At 41.1% G+C, this 24473-nt stretch overlaps 1 protein-coding gene across 2 annotated transcripts in view; it reads right to left on the minus strand.

The window, feature by feature from the left end:
• Positions 1 to 14712: 14712 nt before the first annotated feature.
• gdap2 (ganglioside induced differentiation associated protein 2) overlaps positions 14713 to 24473 on the minus strand; it is a 33349-nt gene continuing 23588 nt past the window's right edge. For both annotated transcript variants that reach the window (XM_088645040.1, XM_088645032.1), the window contains exon 14: positions 14713 to 19127. In XM_088645040.1, coding sequence (XP_088501166.1) covers positions 19086 to 19127 — 42 coding nt within the window. In that variant the 3' untranslated portion in view covers positions 14713 to 19085. The remainder of the gene's footprint in view (positions 19128 to 24473) is intronic.

Raw genomic sequence — 24473 nt, forward strand, 5'->3', positions numbered from 1 at the left:
ATTGCTCTTACTGCTGCGATGCTCAGGAATAATGACCAAGGAAAGGTGAAGCTGAATGTGTTTCGTCCTGTAAATATGCAAACAGGCTATAGTGTTCATGTTCATGTTCATTGTGAGCCCATGACCAGTGCACTTAGCCCTAACTGGAATCCCTGGTTTGCTGTTTCTATTAAAGTAATTGGTTTAGTGCTAAGTCTTTTCAGAGTGAGAAATTATGCATGGACAGTTTTAAAGCGTTGTACAATATAAAATGAATTGTAATATATAAAATGAGTTATGGTTATACAGTATATTTATATTCCTGACCCATATCAGGAATACTTGCAATGGAAGTGGTTGTTGAGTATAGAGAGTCTGCAAAGGGATCTGAGAGCTCAGAGACCACCTAGTAGACCAAAAGAATTGTGTTTGTCACCTTCCTTTGTGTGGCTGGTTTGTGTCCTGCCAGTTTTTGGATCTTATCAGGGAATCTGTCAGGTAGGTAATTGTATTTTAATGGCAGGACTGCTTTTCATGGTACCGCCTCAGTGTGCAGTCATACTTCCTGCAAAAGCAAAACATTCCAACCAGCTTGTTTAGGATTTTCCTTATGTTCCATATAAAACTTCATAAGAAGACCTGAACACAAGTTCCTTACCGTGGAACTTTGTTCCTGTGTAACTCAGAAACTAAGTCAATTGTTGTGTTTGTGAGAAGGCAATACAAGAACTGTAAATATGATTAATACCATATTCCGATTTCATTTGCTGTCTGTGCATTGCTTTAGCCTACCTGATGCACCTTTGGAGAGAGAAAAAGTAAAACCGGCATTATCTGTGCTCCAGACAGGTCTGCATGCCTTTCTGCTGAAACATGGTGGAACGTATTTTAAAAGACCACCAGGTCCAGAAGTGAGCAAGGACACAGTGCTGGCCACTGCACCACCAGCACATTGTGACACAAATCCTGGGCTTTAACAGCACCCCCTTGTGGAATCTGCATCTCCCTCTCCTGCCGTTTGGCACGACCAGTGTCCTTCTGCGGTGTTGCTCTGCCCTGCACCCCTGAGGTGGGACAGTTTTACTGGAGCCTTACAAAGTTCATTGGTAAAGGTTTAATAGTGCTTGCAAGAGGTTGTTCAAAACTGAAAGCTGTCGTTATAAATTTATACTTTAACTGTATGCACGAGTGCTCCTCAATTAGCTGTTTTTCCCTCTGATAGAATTGGGGTAGTTTTCATATTTTTCACCTGCATCAGTTTATTACTGAAAACAAGGGGTGACAGTTTTACACCCCTGGGGCTCGACTACGCCTACATCTTCTTAGCGGTGTGGTACCTGGTGTCTCTACTCTTTTTGAAAACATTAGGTGGTGAATTATCCATTTCTGTCCACTCTTGTGACTTTCGTATGAAGGAATTGTGAAAATTTGCATCTCTACCAAAATGTGTACATGAATAGTGTGTTAATACAGGTCTTTAGCTGATCTATAGATAAACCATTAAAGATAATAAAGACTGTCAGCATGGTCATTCGATTAAACGTGGTGCATTCAAACGACAATCAAACAACGTAGCCATTCAGTAAAACACTTACTGTACCACAGCTCCTCACCTCGTGACGCCTCTGTTACCAGAGGACCTCAGTGAACACCTTGCTCTACAGCTCCCTGTCAGCTCACCTGAGCTCCTCGTTGGCACCTGAATGCAATAGATTGTACCAGTTATGGATCTCCTCAGACTTTCCCCATCTGGCCCCACTATCCATGCAGCCCGGTTTTCAGATTTTAAATTCATTAAAGAGATTTAAACACGAGCAAGAGGAACAGACCCTTAACACATGTGCTAGGGAACACAAACATAAAAGGAAAGTTTATTGGTCTTTCATGAGCACCATTCGTGATTGCTAGCTGAAGGTATTTTACAAGACAGACTGGGTCACTTTTTCTCCCAAAGAGTGTGTGTGTGTGTGTGTGTGTGTGTGTGTGTGTGTGTGTGTGTGTGTGTGTTTGAATTAGGACAATTAGAGCCAGAGAGCTGGGTTAAGTGGTAGTGTCTAGTAGATGCAGAAAAAAACTCAGATGTAAGCATCTGTACTAATTTAATACAAATGTATTAAATGTAAATGTATCAACAGGAATGTAAACATTAGAACACCGAAATATTTTCCGAAAATCCACTGAAGGGGCATGTCAATATGAAGAACAAATGACTCGCTTGGCTTTTCATTTTCAGACGAATACATAACACTTACTGTGCCAGTGAGCAGAGACTGGAAGCTGCAGACCAGGTTGCTGGAAGGGTGTGTTAATGGAACTGAAACAGCAGCAGTTGCTGTGCTGCAGAGGTAGCAGCTGTTTCAGGGCTGTTGTCTGTGGTCTCTGCTGCACAGGCTGTTCCTGCTGGTGTAGTGACTGTGGTCATGGGTGCGGCCTTCTGTAGGTGCGAGGCTTAGCCGCAGACCCTCGATGATTTAGCTCTTGTGGATAGTCTTTCAGTTCTAGCTACCCCTTAATTGGCTGCTGAGGTTTTCTGGTCCAAAAGGTAATTTGTGTGGTGCTGCCTGTGCTGGCCACTGTGATAGCCTTAGTGCACAAAGGTCATTGAAAAGTGACAGGGTCTGTTTGTCTGCAGTGACTGAGCCTCCGGTTGTAACCGTTGATGTTGTGGCTATAAGCGATGCAATCTGTCAGAAATAGTAGCTGTTGACTTTGGCGTAGTAGAGGTCTTGGCTAATGATTTAGGTGTAGCTGTAGCTGTAGTCTCCTTCTTGAGGCGCAAGTAGCATAGGGTCATACAGTATGAAAGCGTGCGAATGTGTGGCCATTCAAGCCATCAGTCTTATTGGGTTGCTAGTAGCGGATTGATGTGACCAACTCATCCAGATGTTCCTTTATTCAACTCATCCAGATGTTCCTTTATTCAAGCCATAGCACTGAAAGACCACAGTTCTCCTCCCCTCCTTGTGTAAAGATGTGCCTCCTGTTGTCTGTTTTAAACGCTCTTCCCCTTAGTTTCTCTTTGTCTCCCCTGGCTTGTGATTCCCTGTGGGCTCAGAAGAAGGGCGAACAGTACGAGGACTGGGGTCCGGGAGTCTGCATATGTAGCACATTGCTTTTAGCCCCTCCAGTCACTATTTTTCAGACAGGTTCAGTAGCAGAGTTAACTTTTTGGTATCATGGTGACGACAAACGGCGCACAATATTGTAAATCACGTTTTACTGCAGTATAGCACAATTTTAACATGCCAAATTCTAAACTACTACCTTGATATCCTCACATCCTGTTTGTCTTTTGTTTGCTTCCTCACTCTTGTTAGGGTCATTTAGCAACCACATGTGGCAGATGACTTCCTTATTACTGTATAGAAGTTGAAGACAACAAATCATTTTCACAGGTAACTTGCATTTTGAAAAGACCTTGAGAAAATAACTGGGATCACTATGCACTGTAGACCCTGCCAAAACACCATTACTTATCACAACACGAGAGGTTTGGTGCTTCATGACTTACAATCGGCTAGTTTGCAAGTGGATAGCTAACATAGGAAGGATTATATAGAGTTATTCTTCCACTGCTCTTAATGAAAATGACTCAATTCTGAAATCAATACTTTTTATTCATTTTCAAAAGTGCAGACTGCTGAAAAGGGTGTTTTTTATCTTCAAAAAATAAATTGCAGATATTTCTCTGCCTTAAGTTGTATTGTGGAGAGGGGATTGTATTATGTTTTCCAAGTTAAAATACTTTTCTGGTTTAAATATGTTTTTAATATTCTAGTGGGGATTTAAATTTCCTATTTTCCTATTATCATTTTTATTTTCTAATCTTCTTTTTATTTCTTTCTGCATATTGTCATATTGAATATTGATTGCTGGTTATTTGTTTAAAATATATATCCTTACATTCTCAGGCTGAATGTAAGAAAATCAAAATTTTAGTAGTACTCAAATGCAGTATCTAATTAAAAATCCTCACTCCGAATATGAATGCACTGTATATAGTAATTACATGTATTCAAAGTCCTGAAATTAATTGTCCAAGTAAATCAGAAGATTTTTAAATAAGAACATAAAAGTTAGAAATAAAAGGGAGTCCTTTGGTCTATAATTGTTATTCAGTTACGAGTATTTGAGTGCTCAAAAGGTCATGAGCTCTGCTTTCTTGTAGAATCCTCTGCTTAAAGATAAATATTAGTTTGTTCAAGATCAACAGTGATACCAGGATCATGGAAACCAGGAGCATGAATGGAAATTAAGTTTAGGAGCATTTAGGACAGAAAACACAAGATGCCTCCTCACACAGAGTGTCATTGGAGTCTAAAACAAACTGCGTGAGCTAGCTGTTGAAGCTAACGCAGGGAAAACTATTACTTAACTGGACTATTTAGACTTGCAAAGTGGTGCTATATGTGTTCTTCTTGTTCGTGGCATTTTTAATGTTAAGTTCTTTAATAGTATTATATACAAATAGCTGAGAAATAAGTATTGTTTAAGCCTCAGAATTACAAACAGTAGCTGTTCTTGAAATGAATACTTCTAATTTTATTAAGGTATGTGAGAGCACACAGTAAGCTGCTCACACAGACGAGTGTCTGAAGCATCAAACTGTATTTTTCATGTCCCCCAGTCCCAGCAGGACTATAAAATGCTGCGATCTCCTTCTGATCTGCTAACTGTGCCAGGGCCTCTTCACTGGGACTGTCAAACCCGGTTTAACCCTGGACTGAAGTGTAGTGGGACTAATTTAGTTAAACATGAAGAATGCAAGAGGTGGCATGGGAGGGCAGTGGTTAACATCGCTGCCTCGCAGGGCTGGGGCCCTGGGTTCAATTCCTGGGGTGCTGTCTGTGTGGAGTTTCTATGTTCTCCTTGTGTTGGTGTGTGTTTCCATGGGGTGCTCCGGTTTCTTCCCACAATCATAAGGCTAACTGGCGACTTGGACACACTGGGAATGCGTGTGTGTGTGTCTGTGTGTGTCCTGTGTGTGCCCTGCGATGGACTGGTGATGCACCCTGCCTTGCGCCCGTTACTTGCAGGGATGGACTCCAGCTTCCCCACAGCCCTGAGCTGGAAGAAGTGGTTAGAGAACGGATTAACGGAAGGAAGAAGGCAAGACAGGCTGCGCACGAAAGGAGGCCGTTCAGCCCAGCTGGCCTGCCCACTAAAGTGGGGGTCATCTTTGTTAAAGGGGAGTGCCCTTCTGCACCTGTGGACGTAAGCGAGCTCAAGGAAGTGTGACAGAAGGAAACAGCGCCGTTAATGTCGGTTTAAAAGTCCTCCTCTTATGAGCCGAGAGGTTTCCTGCTGGGAGCAGAAGGTGAGCCACGCGTGTCTGACGAAGGGCCCCGAGCCGCAGGAGGAGTGAATCACCTTGTTTCCCTAGCAACAGAAGGAACCAGCTTCACCTGCGGGGATCAGCAGCGAGCTGTGTGCCGGAGCAGTTGGCACTCAGAGGCAGCTCCCTCTGTGGGATAATGTTGTCTTGGGAAGCGTGCCAGGGTTGCCTGGAGCGCTGGGCAGGGAGTCTGTACTCATGTGCAGCGTGCCTGTTGATTGTGTCTGGCTCACAGCAAGAGGCTGGATGCATGATCACCGGTTGAGGCAGAAACCCCAAACTGTCTGATGACCTGACACATGACCTGGCCGGCAGCAGGGCAGGTTCAGAGGGGTGTGCAGAGGGAGCAGTATCTGTAGCTGTAGCTGGCTCCTGTGACGGTGTTCTGGTTTTTGAAGTGCCTCAAAACGTTTCTTCCCCCGATCGATGCTTTGTCTTTCTCAAAATGCACAAACACCACCAAGGAACAGAACCTTTAGTGCACAGCAATACCTGTTAAAGGAGGCACTGCTGATAAAACATGAATAAAGTAACATTTAAAGTGTAAAGCACTATTGCAATAAGGCTTTATTGTGTTGGGAGACACAGTAATTGTTAATTATTTTGAGCTGAAGCTTCAAGTCCGAATCCTAATGCATTAAGGATCATAGCACCAAAGGTGTGTGAGAACTGTGCGAAAGAACTGAAAGGGATTTAAATGAATACATAATTTAATGTGATTTTATTTTACTGAGTGATTTCACTCTGAGCGAGAGGTTTTCCTGAGTGAAGGACATGCTGCACAGACACCTGTTATTGTCACAAAGAATCTAGCAGATAGGTTGCACGTGCATACTGCAGTACTGTTGTCTCACAGATATGGAAGTCTGTAGTAACGATCAAAAGGTTAACTATAAATGTACTGATCCTAGAAAAACAGCTTATCCAACTGCCATTTAGGGCTCTTAGAGGAGATCTTTTAAAAGTATGAAAGGTGCTTGTGAGCAGTGGTAGCTAGATCAGACAGGGAGAGAATCACTATGTCAGGCTGATCTCCGTTATGAAATAAACCTCTTTCACATCGTCACTGAACTGTGCTGTGACTCCTTGCTATACACTTCTCTACACTGTACTGTGAATGAAAACAGGTATCAGTCTCAAATTAATGTTTCCGTGAGAATGGTTTTCACAAATAAACCTGGCCGAAAATGGAAAATAGCTGCAACATGCTATTTTTGAAGTGTGATGAATTAATTGTGTGAGTTACTGTAACAATTTGAAAACATGACTTGTGTTACTTCAAGTAAAATGTGATTTGTATGGTAAAAAATCAGAAGAATGTTTAATTCAGCTCTTAAACCTCAGATGATCCCTGCTGCCTTTTCTGAAAGTGCTGTTGTAGTCATTGCATTATCATCAGCATTGAGGTCTTTCACTCAGTCTCTAAGACACAACAGAAATGACTAGTTATTGACACATTTTCAGATTTAAAACCTGGTTGTAAAACAATATAAAAAGAATGTGAGTTTTGTGAAACAAAAAATGTCTTGTGATCTACATGCAACCTTGCATTACTGGGTCTATAGAAGTAGAAACATTTTGTTTAGGACATCTGTCTTCCTTGATTAGATGTTTTCATTTTAAAGCCAATGTTGATACAATCTCAACATTAAATAAATAGATTATCTATGCAACATGCCAATTTTTCTATATACAGTATTCACTCAACTGCAAGACCTACAGAAGAACTCCTTCCATGAAAAAGAAAGAAGTCTATATTTTATTGTCTTGTATTTTCACTGCCGCTATGAACAGGAAGCTTAGTTAGAAAACCCTCCGGCTCTGGTTACCTAAGAGAGAGGATCCACAAGCAGACACGCAGCATCTCCATTCAGGCACAGCACACCTCACTGCAGGACCTCAGTCAGCCTTCAGAATGGGGAAAGAATGCAAGTACTTTGTTAATCATGGACTTTAATACTAGATTCATTTTCAAATTATTAGAGACACAACCACAGAAGAGCTATTTCAGGATTCATCTCATTGTTCTTTTTAACCTATTTCTGGATGCAAAGCGACAGTTTGAATCTGGTTGGTTTTGTTGTCTTCTGTATCCAGAATGTAGATTTTGAAATGCTCACGTGGTATTTTTATTTCCAGTCCTGGTTCCCCTCCACAGCTGGGAGTGTTTACTCATCCCAGAAGTCTGTTAAAAGGAGCAAGAGGACATCTCCAGAACTGCCGTCTGCGGAGTATCTGGGACCAGTATTTGCATGTGTGATTCATTCTGATCCTTTTTTTTTAAGTCGAGTCAATATTTACCCACGGACACCATTACGGAAGACGCTGTCACATGTTTGAGAGGCTCGTGAATCTGAAACGGCAGGGGAAGATGTTCCTAAAACAAATCAGCTCAAAGGAGCAGTTCCGGTACAGAATTCACCTTTCTCATGTTACACATCCCCTACCTCACCTCCACTGACTGCAGCCAGCAGCTGTATCACCCTGCAGCTCAGACCTGCCAGGCCTGGGAGAGGTGTTAGAGGGGCCAGCAGGGGGCGCTCACCCTGCGGTCTGTGTGGGTCCTAATGCCCCAGTATAGTGACGGGGACACTGTACTGTAAAAAGGCGCCATCCTTCGGATGAGGCATAAAACTGAGGTCCTGTCTTCCTGTGGTCATTAAAAATCCCAGGGCGTTTCTCGAAGAGAGTAGGGGTGTTACTCCAGTGTCCTGGCCAAATTACCCCTCTGGCCCTCACCAATCATGGCCTCCTAATAATCCCCATCTCTGAACTGGCTTCATCACTCTGCTCTCCTCCCCACTGAGAGCTGGTGTGTGGGGAGCGGACTGGAGCATCATCCAGGTGGGGCTGCACACTGGTGGTGGTGGAGGGGATCCCCAGTACCTGTAAAGCGCTTTGAGTGGAGTGTCCAGAAAAGCGCTATACAGTATAAGTGTAAGCAATTATTATTATTATTAAATCAGTATCCTATGGGGCAATTGCAAATGCTGCCCCTGATGTCTCAGAAATAATGTTTCAAAATGACTTAACAAGGTCAGTATCATTCGGTATATTATTAATGTTAGTTTTATGTCAAGACTCAACGCAGATCACACTTCTATATAATACTACCTTAAGTTTGATGGCTTCGTGTTCATTTGCAGTCTCACTGAACATGAATCTAATGGATGCAATAAGTACAGCTTCTACTTTATTTCATTCCAAAATTATTTATTGGGCTAAAAATGACCATCTGCTTAATGTTTGTTTTTCATAGTTCTAATGATGAACAGTTGTTTCACTGTGCTTCAATAAAATGAGTCACAATATAAAATATCAAGTAGGATTAAGTGAACTGTTTAACTTAAAAATATATGTGAACTGACTGATTATACTGAAAAAGGACACTCATAATTTCCTGCGATACAGATAAAAAAATAAAAAAATAAAAAACTTTCCAGATTTTCTCTGTCAATCACTTTAATAAGAAATACACAATGATTTTCACAGTGCAAAATGGGCTTTACTGCTTCTGATGCATAATAAACTCCAGAATTTTGTCCAAATCTATTTTAAGGTTAATTTTATTAGATGCATACACTTTCTTTTACTGTGTGTGCACCTTTATCCTTTCACCGCTGTATTCAGGAAATAAAAGCCAATTTTACTCTTTATCAAAAATAAAAGTTACACTTTTCCATCCAAGTTGTGCAACACGAAAGAGGAACAGTTATCACTTAATAAACAATATTTATAATTTTTTTCAATCTTCAAGGAACATGCTGGAGCAGTTTTGGCATCACTTGCAGAGCAAGCGCTCCTGGTTGTTGTTCCTGCAAGCAGACTCTGTCAAGTGCGCTGAGGGCCAGAACTGATCTCATGTTCGCACTTCACTACGTGGCTAATTTTAAGACCCTTACCATGGGGACGTTGATATTTTCAAATCCTTTCTTATGGAGGAAATCCCTCTGCGTGCATGTGCTAAGTTTCACAAGTGGTCTGTTACATTTAGCCCTGAACCCTCTAAAGTCTAGAGCTTGTCGGGAAAGACTGGCAGCTTCATAATATCAACAGTGAAAGAGCTACCATCACCCATGGAAGGGACCAGTTTTGCTTTAAGCCATTCTGCGGTCTCCATCTTCTTTCATTTTATATTGTAGTTCAGTTAAATTTCATAGAGACAATTCCTGTTTATAGTTATTTTCCTGAGTTCTTCTTATTCCATATGCATGTGCTTAATTAACTCTTTCTCACTGACAGTGGCAGAAACAGACAACAGTGATTACTCCAACACACTGGGCTGTGTAGCCTTAGTGCACTTAGTATTAATTCACTATGTCTTTCTTATTTAGCAGCACCAGATATATATATATATCTGATGGAAGATACCCAGTGCTGTCAATTACAAACATCACCGTAGCCCTTCAGGAGAAGAGGGAACTGGCTGGGAAAGGACTTGTCTGTCTGAAAGCTAAGGAATGTATCCATTGCACAGGCTCTTGTTTAAGACAGGAAGAGCTACAGCACTGAACCCCTCCCTCCTCATGCTTACGGCTCACTTGGCTGCAGGAAGTGTGAACCACTAAATTGGAAACTAGCTTGAGTCCAGCATCATTCTTGATCCTTCTTCTGTTTGCGGGCTGGAGCAGTGACATGGCATGCAGTGTGATCCAATGAAAAGAGGAGGAGTGTGCTGTGGTCATGTGGACTGGGAAATGTCATGGGCTGTTCAGGGCTAGATTTGTCTGCATGGAGACTGCTTGCTAATAGGAGGTTGAACATTAGCAGCAGAAAGGTGTGAAGTCGTGTGTCCTTTCATTAGGGAAAATGACATCAACATGGTATTGGGATCATGTTTCCCATTAAGATGGTGTTGTCCACACAGACCACATGTAGTCTCTTGTCTGAGTGTGGCCAGGACCCTGGACAGCTCTGGGCTCCATCTCTTGTCTCCAACTGTAAACCTAGTGTTCCTAACACTATCCTTAGAGGCAACATGTTGTCAGATGGAGAATAAACTATTATAGATTATGACACCTATTTAACAATTCTTACAAATTCCCAGTCTGTCTCCAAACTTTAACAATTTTCCTTTTACTTGTCACTTTTGAGAAAAGACCCATGTGTCCAGTTAGCTTGTGTTTCAGGTATGAAGTAAACTTTGTGATATATGTCCAAAACAAATTTCAGATCACTGCTACAATAAACCTGTGAAACCTGAAACCTGAAACCTTAATCCACACTAGTGTTTGCTAAGGTCAGTGAAATCTCTGGTCAGTGAGAGCCTGAACTGAACTGAACTGAATTCTGCAGTCGACGATTAGCAGTTGCGTCACTGCTTTTAATGAAACCATCAATTATTATCTAGTGAACAATAATAAAGAATAGAACATGGTTATATAATTTTTCACAACTAACTTACTTTATGAAAAAAAGGACTTAATATATACAGTGTGTCTAGTTTTGAAGCTGAACACTAGAAGTCTGATGAAAAATGGCCACGTGTGTCTTACCTATATGTTTATTTATAATTCGTACTAATTAATTAAAAAATTCTAGAACAGCATTCAGTGTTATGCTGAGCTAAAACAACAGCCGATGTAGGACTGGAGATTTAAGGAAGTTATGGTTTTAATCAAACAAGCAGTCTCTTTCATGGTTTCCTGGAAAACAGAAGTGATTTTGTCAGTGGTAGATGTGAAGTAGCAGTGGAAAAACTGATTATGCACACTTACTACATCTAGGAACACCTGCTGTTTACGCACTTAATCTTCCTTTTCTTTGATATGCAATGATGAAACTATGTCACTGAAGGCAATTAAAAAAAACAGCAAACAATGGATAGCTGGAGAGGAATGTACGCATGGAACAATACGTTAAGTGTGTCCAGTTTTTTATGCCTGGTAACATCTATAAATAGAATCAGCTCCATTGGCCAAACAGTCTTGTGCACTTTAACCTCAGCATTATACAGTACCTGGTGTTGAAGTCAAATGCTCTTCCTTCCATAACTGGCAGAGCTTTAGTTCACTGAAGCCATCTCTCTTTAAGAAAGAAATTGGATTTTTCCAAACTTAAAGTTACACAATTTCAGGCTAACATTAACAATGATAAATCAAACAATACAGTTCAATTTAAAATCTAGCTAATCCCCTTTCTCACTTAAAATATTGCTCTTAAAAAGCCCAAACGGTTCATACACTGAGTTACAGTATATTAACTAGAAGGAGGCTGTTCCTTAAGGGCAAAAGAAATCAATCACAGACAATATTTCACCTCTCATGCTCTCTTCCCTGTGGTAAACAGTGTAACAGTGCGGGAGTGGGAGGAACCCCGGCGAGCACCGGTAAAAAGTCCACGCCCCTAACTACACTGGTGTGAGATTAGGAAGAACCGAAAACAACACAAAAAAGGGCGAAAAAAATAAACAAGATCCAAAAGAAAGGTGTACCGCCGTGCATCGCGACGTCCCGGCTGGGCTTGCCCTCTTCATCGGGGTCTAGGAAAGGAGAACAGCCGGAACAGCAGCGACCAGACTGGACTGACCCTACTCAGCGGGGTCCGGTCTGGAAGAGCAGGGCACGCAAGGCCAAAACAAATCAAAACCTAACCTGGGAACAAGGTCAGCCCGCCCCAGTAAAGATCTGTGACGGCACAGGCAAAAAGGAAAGGAAAAGGAAAAAGAAAATAACGACGCAGGTACAATCCCCCTCCGGGACTGCCAGTAAAATGTGCCTCCCCTTCCGGGGGTGGCCCTGCTCGTCCCCTTGGGGGGTGTCCAGTGTGCCTGTATGGAGCCCTCACAGCTGTGGCTCATCCTCAGTCCGCCAGAGCAGCTGTGATTGCTAAGGCCACATTGGACACGTCCCCGCGTAATGCCACAGCAACACATTTTTAATGTTGCTCTCCGCTCACCAGTTTTGGCAGTTGTCTATCGTTATGGCTAGATAAATCAGTAGACCTCTCCACAAGAAACAAGTATCTGCTTTTAGACAAGGCTGATGTTGCTGGGCTTTTATTGTCTGTGAGGAGAATTGCAGAGCACTTCCATTTTCTAAACTGCCTTCCAGACTGACCTGAGGGTCATGCACTGATCCCTTAACAGCTCCATCCGCCTTCTAACTGCTTCATGGTAATTCAGGGTTGTCTATCCCAGCAAGCAAAGGGCACAGGATGGGGTACCCCATAAATACAACGCCAGTCCATCACAGGCACAAACAGATACATGCACCACTGTCACCTTTTCCAGAAGCCAATTAACCTACCAGCAGTTAGCAAATAGGGAGCTGCGTCAGCATGCGTAGGCTGCAAAGGAACAAGTAACAGGTTTATTCCACGCTGAAAAGAGAAGAAACACAATGTTTCGGCCATGGAGCCTTCTTCAGGTGTGAGAAAGAAGGGGAAGACGGCACAGATTAAATAGCACAGAAGAACAAAAGCTGGACAAGTGGAGGAGGAGGGAGAGGGGAGAGGCAGAGAGGCCACTCAGGAAGTGCAAAGTGGAGAGGGCTGGAGAAAGGGGTGGAGTCAAAACCTGCATGAGAATAGAGACGATGACATGAAAATAAGTCTGTCAATGAGAGAAGGGGGAAGGTGTGAACCCAGTTTTAGGATGAGTTTCGTTTCTGTTGTCTTTCTGCTGTGGGAGTTGAGAAACCCTTCTTTGAGAACAGAGACAGAGAGATCAGTGTGATCATGGTCATCTGAGGTAAAATGTCATGGAATAAACCCATTACCTGTTCCTTTGTAACCTACCAGTATGTTGGCCCAGAAGCCAACTAACCCATCAGTATGTCTTTGTACTCTGTAGGACCAAACTGGAGCACCCAGTGACAACCTACAGAAACATGGGAAGACCACAGAAGTTCCACACCGACAGCATCCTATGTCCAAGACTGAACCCAGGGTGCCAGCACTGCAAGGCAGAAATACTAACCACTGCACTACTGTGCTGCCCTAAACTATACTCACCATAAACAAAAGCCTTACAAGCAGTGTGAACAGGATGTGAACATGGCATCCACTGGCACAGCTTAAGGCTATTCGATCTAGACCTCTTTCACGAGGTCACTAACGGGTTCCAGAGCAGTATGATCATTGCAGCTGGAGACAGCAGCAGCAGAATCCATTCTCAAAGGTGATGAGTTAGGAAAGGTGAATTCTGCATACTTTAAATAAGTGTCACTATTTGGAAAAGTCAGAATCATCCGAAAACCAAGTTAAGGGTGTACAGAGCAGTTGTTGGTGCCACAGAGGTGGATGATGGCAACTTACCGAGAGGCATGAAGGAAAGCTTGATTCGTTTCATCACAAATGCCTAGAAAAGTTCCTGACTGTTGTACTTGAACAGAATCTGAGGGATAAGCTGGAAGAATGACACATGGAATCACTCTGGCAGGGTTACAGTGACACAAAAGGACAACCGTGACTTTTAAAAAAATGACTTTCACTGGAAGCCATAAAAATGCAAGAAGAAGGAAGGGGAAGACCAGAATGATGTGGAAGAGCAGAAAAGGCAAAAGATCATTAGAATAGTTCGGGTGGGTAGCTGCGTCAGCATGCGTAGTCTGCAAAGGAACAAGTACTTCTTCAGGCTTCTTAGCCAAAACGTTGCGTTTTCTCTCTTCCCTTTTCAGAATGGAATAAGCCTATTACCTTTCCTTTGCAGATCATTATAATGTCCACTTAGTCCATGCCGTGTCTATTCTATAACAAACAGAATTTTGAATGAAGTTTTTGCTGCTTCTAGAGTTTTAAAATTTCAGTAAAAGCTTCTTGGCTCCTTTTATTTACTTACAGTCTAGATTCTGCAAAGCATGCTTATGGTGTCACGTTGGGATGGGAGGGTAAGATGTGTAATTCGGTTTGATTTCTCTGACAGAATAAATGGATTGGCTTCATTTTTAATTTTTGTGCGTTTTCGAACTTGAACAGATGTTATTTGGAATAGGGGCTGGAATGTTACCGATAACATTTGGGACAATAACATTTGGGACTTCCAAAAATCCCAATCATCAAGTGATTCATTGTGACATTTCTTAACAGAGCCAGGACTTGACTATAATACCAAGTGTTTTGTCCAAGGGGGCTAAATGGGCATGTTTTTCTCCATGTTTCGCGATTGTCAAGATGCGGTTGTTTCTGGCAATGGGTTTAGTCTACTTTCTCCAATATTCTGTCCCAGGATAGTCCCTGGGAGATGGCAGATGCTTGGAGAGCTACAGCTGAATCGGGCAAGTTCTTACTGGACACGTGCCTCCTACTGGGCAGTCCCAGTTCTTGCTTTGTTCTTGTATTCCTCTAAGATAATTAAACTTAAAAGCTAGTTCACTCCCACAGAAATGTTCAGATCATTTCTTGCACTTACTCCTTTAAATCTCAAAGTACTCAGAACCTACAAAACGGATACAAGAACATTTGGACTCATTTTTTATTAACAGGAAATAGATCAGAATTTCATATTTCACAAATGTTGCAATTACCTTCCATTTTACAATTACATTCGCACTACAGGAAAGTTAAAGTACAAGTTCCAGCATTTATAAAAGTTTTCATTTGATTTTTGACACTTATTAACACTAAAAATAAAGGCAACTTTTTTTTATTCCAGAAAGAAATTTGCATTATGCAACTCTGATTAATAGGTGGTGGTGAGCTGCTTTCTTTTGTTTTCTTTCTGAGTCACAGATGGCACAGAGTTGAGTTTCTCACGGAGAGTGTGTGGATATTGAATGTAATATACAATGAAACCTGAAGTCAAATAACACAAGAAAAATCAACAAGCGAACACAGGAAGTGGATTATCAAAATAAGAAAGTACATAGCAGACAACATGTATTCATACACAACTGTGCAAAACACTCAAATCAAAGCACTGTATTTCAAACAATGTACATCCGAGGAACCGTTTTTGAAAACGGAATGAAAACTGCTATTCCTTGCTATTGAATGCCCAATAATGAAGTGCCGCATTACAATAGGTGACAAATCAAAATGCAGATGAACTGAACAGGTTGTAGAAGCACTGAAATGTTAGTGAAGATCTTAGGATACACAGCAGTCTCGAAGCACAGAACTAACGTAACCAATATTCTCTTAACAAAATTGTACATTCTCCTATCACATTGGATAATAGATGTCATTTTCCCCGTTCTAGAATACAGAGTTTGAAAAAAATCAGAACAAAGTCTTATCGCCCATCTACAGTATAACACTAACAGCTCATCCTTCAGAGTTCCAGGAACCAAGTACACTGAGCAAGAAGTCGGAGGGTTGAGATGATGTTTCCCAGATGTGTCTATAAATGTGAGCCATAATCAAATGCACCTAATGAAGACACGAAGGGACTGCCAATAAAAACAATTTGTATTCACATATGCATTGCTTACAGCTCTCCGCCAATTAATGAAATATTAAGGGAAATTAAGGACAATTTATTTCATAACACAAAAATGTGAACTTTACATTGGAGTGCCAAAACACATTGCGTATGGTAATCTTTCAATTGGCCTAAACTGTTAGCTGCATCAGACTCCTCTGTATCAGATTTCATAGTAGGATTATATTAAATGCTAGTGTTAATTTTCTTTATGAACATGTACAGCTATGATCTTTGCCAGCACTAGAAATGTAATTAGTAAACACTGTTTGAAAAATGTAAAAAATGGGCTTCAATGACTGTATTACATTGCAAAGTAGTATCAGTATTTCCATCCTTAGGCTGGCCAATAAACACTAGCAGCAGAATTACCTAATTTTTTCTAGATTTTTTCAGTACCATAAATTAGCATCATACCAGCCACTGATTAAATAAAAATACCACATGCTTCATTTCTCCAAAAGTCAGAGGGTGTAACCTATGACCCGTCCAATGTGTAACAGTAGAACAGTTCTTGCATTTCAAAGTGCTTGAAGAGAAATCGTATTTCACACTCACACTAGCTTTCACAAGATCGCGTCCTGCTCACAAACACAGTCATTTTAAAGCCCGAATTTAGCTTGATACAATTCACTTGCAGACAGAATCTGGAAAATGAAAAGAAGTTTAATAGTAAGGTGTCCCCTTTTGACTTGTATGTCCATCAACATAAAATGCAGGCTTTACCACTCGGGGATGTTAATAAGGCTGCAAGGAAGGGCAAAAGGAATCAGTAGCTCGTTTCCATTACACTATTTGGCTGTGACACCGGCGACGTTTGACAGTGCTATTGTGTTAAATGCAACAAGAATCAATGCTTGCAAAAAGAGAAACTCTCTTGTACTGTCAAATGCTCATATATATATACACACACACATCTCTGAATAAACAAATCAACACAGAATTCTTCTGCAAGACGCATGAATGCCAGAACCACAGCTTTGGCTGTTTATAGTCTGTAGGGGAACAATAAGCTTTGTGGGAATGAGGCTGTGACTGCGGTTTATGCATGAGGGCGGTTAGCAATGTGGAAAACAATTTGTTTCCAGTGTTCTTTGCTCAATTTCATTATCCTAACACTCCGAAGAACATCTTCTGAAAAGTGAAATGCAAATGAATAGACAGAATGAAGTGCCAACCACTCTCATACTGAACTTGATTCTTTTTTTTTTCCAATGAAAGCATATTTCCACAGTGCTAGAATGTAATGGCGTGCATGCACATACACTAGTATGCAAAGTAGGGTTTTTTTGCCTGTTCCACCACTGGACCCACTGCAACAGTCACCAGCTGTCAGCAATGACCAGAAACAATAAACGCCAACAAAGTAACTGAGTCACTGTTTACATGTCAATTTTAGGACTTAACGTGCACAGGCGGGAGGTTTGTAGCTCGGAGAGATTACAAACGAATGTACAAAGCATAAATCAAACAAATAATGTTGTTTTTCTTACAGAAGAGCCTCACCGGCAGACACTATCCATCCAATAAAACAGAAACATAGCATCCCCCCCAAAAAACCTGCGGCTTTTACATTTATAAACAAACACCCACACCCCCAACGTCCAGCAAATTCCCCAAAAATGTGATTTTTTTTTCCAGGTTAACTACTGTGCTAAAGATGTTTACTTTTGTCTCCAGGCTGTGTGCTTTCCACACCATTGTCTAATATTTTTACAGTGAAATCGCCGCTACAGTAAATATACAATGTTTATACAATACACTGTTTATACAATGTCCCACCTACATACTAGGAAGCCTCTTTGGTGCCTTTTTAAAATGCTGAAGTCAACATGAAGAAGACAGCCAATAAAATTAATTCTGCCCTTCAACAATCTGGCCATAATTATCTTTTTTCTTAAGACTTGATCATTAAATTTACAGGCAACAAATTCAGAATTCTTCAACATCCTGGGAGTTGAACATGCTCAAAATTTCCACTTATACAGCAGATTCAGAACTCCTGTCCCCTTCGGATAGGAGCACTGCAGAGAATCTGACCTCACAAGACAAACTCTGCAACAGGCAAAAGCAAGTAGCTTTAGCAACCCGCAGTAAATACTTCTCTTGTGTTCTTACTCAGATCAGCGCTGAAGACAAGGCTGTCTGTCAGCTGTTCTAGTCCTGCTGCTGTTCGTGGATTGCTATCTTGCCACAGTGGCAGATGAGGTGGGCAGCCACAAACACTTGTAAATATATGAAAGGCAGTATTTTGAGAATGGGTCTGTGCTTATGAACTCAGACTAGGGGCAAAGCACTGGCTGAACAACTGAGGTAACGAAACATAAGCATGAAATGAAGACAAATGAATGCAGACATAGGAGATAAAAGTCTTAATCTTCTGAAGCGCGTATATTATGAAATTGCCCCATGATTGAAAGTTGTTTGTCGGAATCAAAGACGGTAGAAAACAGGTTTCTTATCATTTTAAAACTCGTGTTCTCCTGTTCAACCCGATTGTTGTGAACGCAAAGCTGCATATTATATGAGCCCTGACACGTCACACATGACCTGGGTATTTGAGCTTTACTCAAAAGGGACCAATTTAGGAAACCATCTGCTTTATCCATTACATCATATGTGAAAAGGGCACCTATAAGAGCTATAAAGGGAGAAGGTCATAGTCTCTACGTGTGTACTTATTCCTGTATCCAGATACTGTTTCTTTCAACTCACTAGTCTCAAAACACACTTCATTCACACACTCTCAACGATGGGTGTTGTAATATACATTTTTCAAACTACACTTCTAAACACAATTTTCCAGTGCTTCTACATGCTAGACCTTACATGGCTAATAGTGCAGGAAAAAAAAACCCAATTCCGATCCATTTAGTAAAGTTATCTTTTCACAGTTTTGCATTGACTTGAATGATGAAGCTCCAAATCTAAGCTAGACAGAAAACAGCTGGAACTCCACACACAATCAGCAGAATAAATGTTTAAAAAAAAATGTCCCCCCCCACAGTTGGTTCTCTCTGGAGAGACCAGTCCTTCTGTTTAAGAGGGTGAGGAAGGGCCCTTTTGCCAAAGGCAGGTTCGCTTAAAGATTCGAGGGCAAACTGTCACGGAGTAAAAGACTTGCACACGGACCAGCTGCTGTGGAAAAGGCTCTGCATGTACACTGTGTCACAAATACTGACTCGCGTCCTTCGGTGGTTCACCGCTGAACTGACACACTGTGGTTTTGGAAATTATGGCCTAAGATGCCAGTCCACACCTTTTTGATTGTTTAAGCACTTTAAACAACTGAGTGAGAAAAACCGGAGAGACAGCTAAAGGGATCCCTATCCAAATTCTCAAAGGGATGAACTGAGAGAAGGTGCAGTTTGGATGCTGGCGCCCCCGGAGCGTTACAGTCTGTCCTGTTCTTCACAGACCAGAGGAGCAGGAGGAGTGCTGAGGTCCGTTCACCTAGAAGACACAGAAAGGCGCACCCGTTACACACCCGAACTGCAGCTCGAGGTCCCTGGCCCCAGTTTAAAGAGGTTTCATTTAAAAAAAAACATATTTGCTGAAAGTGTACCCCTAGATTAAAATGTAAAAGCCAGTAACGGCAGTGGGTTGGGGAATGTCCTCGATAAATTCACACAAAATTCGAGCACGGCAAAGCTGTTTTCGAAGACGTGTGTAAATAAACACCTCTTGCCAGGAACATGTCTCTGGTTGTTAGAAATGGATATTACTCAGTCACAGGCTCATTTCTCATTTCTTCATTTCTCTGTTAGCAGCATGCCACACGGATGGACTCCTGCAAAGCACAACGCTAGTGTTGCCGAGGGCTACTTTGTGCAGCAAAAAAATAAAGAAAAGAATTTAAGAACAGAAAGATTTTATGAACAGGACCAACACTTGAAGAACTCACAGACAAACGGATATCTCTTATGATGCAATGAGCTAAACCTTGGTTTCAAAGGAAACGCAAACAAGATGTGCTGCAGTTCACACAAGGTTAATTTTAAGCTACTATCCTGAAAATAAGTCTATCTCGCTCACTTTTTCAGAAAAGTAAGAGTTCTAAACTCACATTTTATAGCTTTCTTCAGTAAATTGTTCAGCTTCAGGTAAATGGATTTTCTGAAAAGCGTCTGAAGTGAATTGTGGTCCCTCAAGCAATTTATTCAGGATATTCAGAACATGAAGATAGCCTCACCTGGCATGAACTTTGCTCTTTGCAACAATGACAGATCAGCATAAGAAAAGGGAGTCTGTCCTAAACATAGTAAAAATGTTATCAGAGCAAAGTGCATCTTTTCTAGAAGAAAAATAAAATAATCAGGTAAAAAAAACCTAAACCCACAGACCAGGGAAGAGCAGTGTTTAAAATTTCCACATATTCTTCTAGAATAAATAAATGCAACTGTATGGAGTAAAGGGTTCGTGGCAACTTTTCAGCAACAAGTTCATTCTGGATGACTTTACTTTATGCATAAAACAATTCAAATAAATCACTGCAGATTCAGACTCGAAAGTGCTTTTCCAGCACAACATTTGGAAAACTCACGAATTACAAAGGACCTGCATATTTTTTTTACGTGGGGGAGGAGAACTGTATTCATGCTGTACCAGAATCCCACACAGAAGTTCAACAGTGGATTCGGTGAGTACAGCTGTTCTGTAGAAAGACGTTAAGACAAGTAGACTTCAGAGGCGGATCAAAACATATGGCATTCCTAACACTGGCTACAACACCCATAAAGGAAAAAAAGTTACAATGGATCTTTTCCAAAATCAACAGGATTTTTTGGATAGATCCTTATTCAAAGAATGCTAGCTACACTGTGAACACGTGTTGCCCTTACCTGCCCATATTCCATGCAACGTCTAAGCACATGTGTTTTTTTTATCAACCTTCTAGTTGCCCCTACCTCATTGCCCGCTTCCTACCTTATGCAGATGAACACTTTTTTTTAGTAAGCAAAGCAAAGTAGCCTTGCAAAATTACGACAATCCGTTTGGGGATAGATAATCCTGTCCTCCAATAACACTCATTTCAAATGACTCAAAGAATGGTCCAAGGAAAAAAAAAGCAAGATTCCTCTCTTTTTGGCTCTTGAACTCATTACAAAAAAGTGCACAGCTTAACCAAGCAACTGGAACAGAGGTGCAGTCTAAAAAGGAAACAACTCAGAAGGGCAATGAATTATTACAACCCACTGCCCACTGCCAAACCAATTACACTGAGTGCTGCTGGCTTACAGGATTCCACTGAAAGAGGATCCAGTGCTTCTGGGAGGTGTGTGCCAGTTAGCCAGACACATGCTGTCTGTCAGTGTGAAAGCACGAAACTACACTAACCTTAGGACTGGTCAAACTGGTTCACATTTTTACCTTATTTGCCGAGTGGAGCGTTATGTACTTTTAAGCTTGGGATTATATCTCCATGATGTCCTCCACAAAGTAAAGATTGTCTTCAAAACTTTTACCCAACCATTTTCTAACCACTTTAACCAGGGGAGATGGAGCCCATCCGGACCAGCAATGGGTGCAAGGCAGGGCACACCCTGGACAGGACGCCAGTCCATCGCAGGACACACAGACACAGAATCACACATGCACGTTTACACCAGGGCCAATTTTCCCAGAAGCCAAGAGACCTTTGGATTGTGGGAGGAAACCGGAGCACCGTCAGGAAACCACAAACTCCACACAGACAGCATCCCAGGACAGGAACTGAGCCCAGGGCCCCAGCACTGCAAGGAAGCGCTGCTAAGCTCAGCTCCACCCTGCCCCCCAAGACTCCCAGCACTGGTGGAAGCTACACTTGTCATGGGAATATGAAAACAAGTATGCAAGTTTAAAAACTTGACCAGTTTAAAAACTGTAGTAGTTCAGGTGGAGAGCTGCGTCAGAATGCTTAGGCTGCAAAGGAACAAGTAATAGGTTTATTCCATGCTGAAAAGAGAAGAAAGAAAACACAACGTTTCAGCCATGGAGCCGAAGAAGGCTCCACCTGAAGAAGGCTCCACGGCCGAAACGTTGCGTTTTCTTTCTTCTTTTTTTTCAGCATGGAATAAACCTATTACTTGTTCCTTTGCAGTTTAAAAACTGCAAACTAAGCAGTTAAAATATCTTTTCACTTTGCGTTTTCCTACACACCCTACAAGCTAACGTTCACCATATAATAACCTAAGTTTAAGACATCAAAGGAATGAGAATTAAACGACCTCTCACTCCCTGTAAGGGTAATTATAATTAAATGCTCACAGAACTTAAAAGTTTATGATTTTTTGCCATTACCTGTAATCAGTACCTAGCACGGCAAAATCACACTTTGAGGGTAGGACACCACAGGGGTCTAACTACTGCTGGTGTTCGGAGGTGGAGGGCAGTGTGATTGCTAGAGAGAAAATCTGTCTGATTCAAAAGAATCGAGGAAATGAACAGAACAAAAATTCTTTTAGACCTAAATAAAAAAACAGGACCGGGACTCGCCAAAGCAGGCAAGCTAATGACCAAAGAAAATATGGTTAATATATTTCCTTGGATTTTTAGACAGCCTTACATAAATAAATTATACAGATAAGAATAAAAACAAAAACAACACGCACAGCTGTTCAATTAAATCACATTTTATCCTGTCTCAAGTTCAAGGTTAAGATTACAATGTTTACAATATTTAAAATTATCAGATGGATGAGAAAGTTTTTAGTTGAATTAATTTGATTTTTCCAACTATTTGAGTTTACAGTGTATGCTCTATGACGCCGGGGTGCCGATCAAACGCAGACTGAACAAGATGTCAACTCCCCCACCAGTAACACTGCTTACTTATTTGTTTGCTCCACGAAGAACACAGTATCATGCAACCGAGTGTTAGATAAAAGGCCGATCATAATAATACAAATGATACCATTTTAGAGCTTCTGTGGGGAATTTCATGCAAAACAGACTCTGAAACGTTTGCTCAAATAACAGCAAAACCATTCTAGGTCGCATTACATTTTTCTTTAAATGGGTTAAAAGCAACAGCAAATCTAAACCCCATTAAGTATAATGACACAGTTGAACTGAATTGAATTAAACGTTCTATAAAAAACCAAGTGCACTATTCCTACAAAACATTTAGGAAAAAGGACAAAACGGAGTTGCAGTTGATATGCAATCCAGTATTTGGCTCTTGAGAACAAACACACCATCCTGAAGGCATAACTCTGATTAAGCCTGTTGATGCTTTTAATAATGTCTTGTGTATGAAGCAATAAAAGAGGGAAAGGAATTAGCAGTGGGTTTCACTGACAGACGGGAGGTCTGATTAATTCTACCCTGCTGAAAACGATCGCCGTAATTAAGTTGCAGCAAGGGGGATTTCCATGCTCCGCCCCGAGAGGAGCTGTGCGGTCCTGCCGCTACCAGAACCCGCGGAGCGAGGTCGGCGGATTCGAGACCAGGGCAGCCGGCGGGGTCTACAGCCCGCTGGAACAGTCCGTCCGCATGAGGAAACTCGACACACAGGAAAAACAAAAGCCTATCCTGCCGGCGCAGGGACAGAGCCTCAGCACAACGATCTCTTTTCTGAATTTCTGCCGAGGACAATTTGTAAAGCAGCTGCAGGTTCGTTCCAAGATGCTCTTCCAAGCCTAACTTTTGAAGTGCGTTTAAAATTTCCTCCCGAGCCCTGGCGGCCTTTCACAGCTAAAAGACTGGTGCCCCATATGTTTGCAAAAAATCCTTACAATTAGTAGATTATTTATGAAGAGAGTATCTATTCTAGTTTATTCTGCTTGTTATTTTTGGCAAATAGCTCAATTAACTCCCTCTCACCACCTCCAGTCCCCCCTAACAAAAAAAAAAACATTTAAATTAATCGTCCAGTTTAAAATCTAACCCGGCTTAGAAACTCTTATAACCTTTCCAAAATAAAATAATTTTAAATGCGATTAAGAATCTCGGACAATCTAAACTGCAGTAGCACAAGGCCTCCCTCATGAAAAAAATGTTTTAAATACATTTACAGTAATTGTCCAATTAAATTCCACAGTAAATGTTCTGTCGACAATATTTGCAGAAAATTACACCCACAATATTTTTCTGCATATGCCATTATACACTACTTTATTATCCTTCGAGACACAGGACAACAGTTCACAAAAAAAGTATGCAAGTTTTTTCCCTTTATAAGGGCAAATATTATACTGCATAAGGTCACTTACTTTCCAGTTATCGGTTGAAATTTAATATTATTGACTCACCGTTCTTATCAATCTGCGCAAGACCAGCTTACACCAAACTTTTTAACAATTTGTAAACTGAAAAAAAGGAATCTTAATTTTATCTGACGGCAAACTTGAAGACTTAATATAAAAAATAATTCAATCACTATTATGAAGATTCTAAGAGTTTCACAAATAAATTTACACTCCACTACCACTTGCACCACACAAGGTTTCAAGGTAATTACTTAAGGAGTTAGAAAGTAACATTATCAGAATCCTTCTGAATCAAGAATGTTAATCTCTGCACACCCCGTGACAAAAATGAAGGAATCTAAACTGAAGCATATTGCCAGGTTATGTGGATGTAATAAAATATCAGTCACTGCTTCTACCAAATTAGGTTAGTGGAGCGTAATGTTTAAAATACAGAACAGTATGAATAAAGTACTGCCTGGTGACAATTGTACTCACACATTTTGTCAGACTTAATCGCAGGAAACCTTCTGACTAAAATTCTAAGACAATGCAGGCACCAAAAAAGAACATACCCGTCTGAGTCCTTATTTTTATTAAGGCTTTACATCTGAATCACACACTGCCGGTG

Source organism: Lepisosteus platostomus, chromosome 2 (genome assembly GCF_059453375.1).
Source record: "Lepisosteus platostomus isolate fLepPlt1 chromosome 2, fLepPlt1.hap1, whole genome shotgun sequence".
NCBI lineage: Eukaryota > Metazoa > Chordata > Actinopteri > Semionotiformes > Lepisosteidae > Lepisosteus > Lepisosteus platostomus.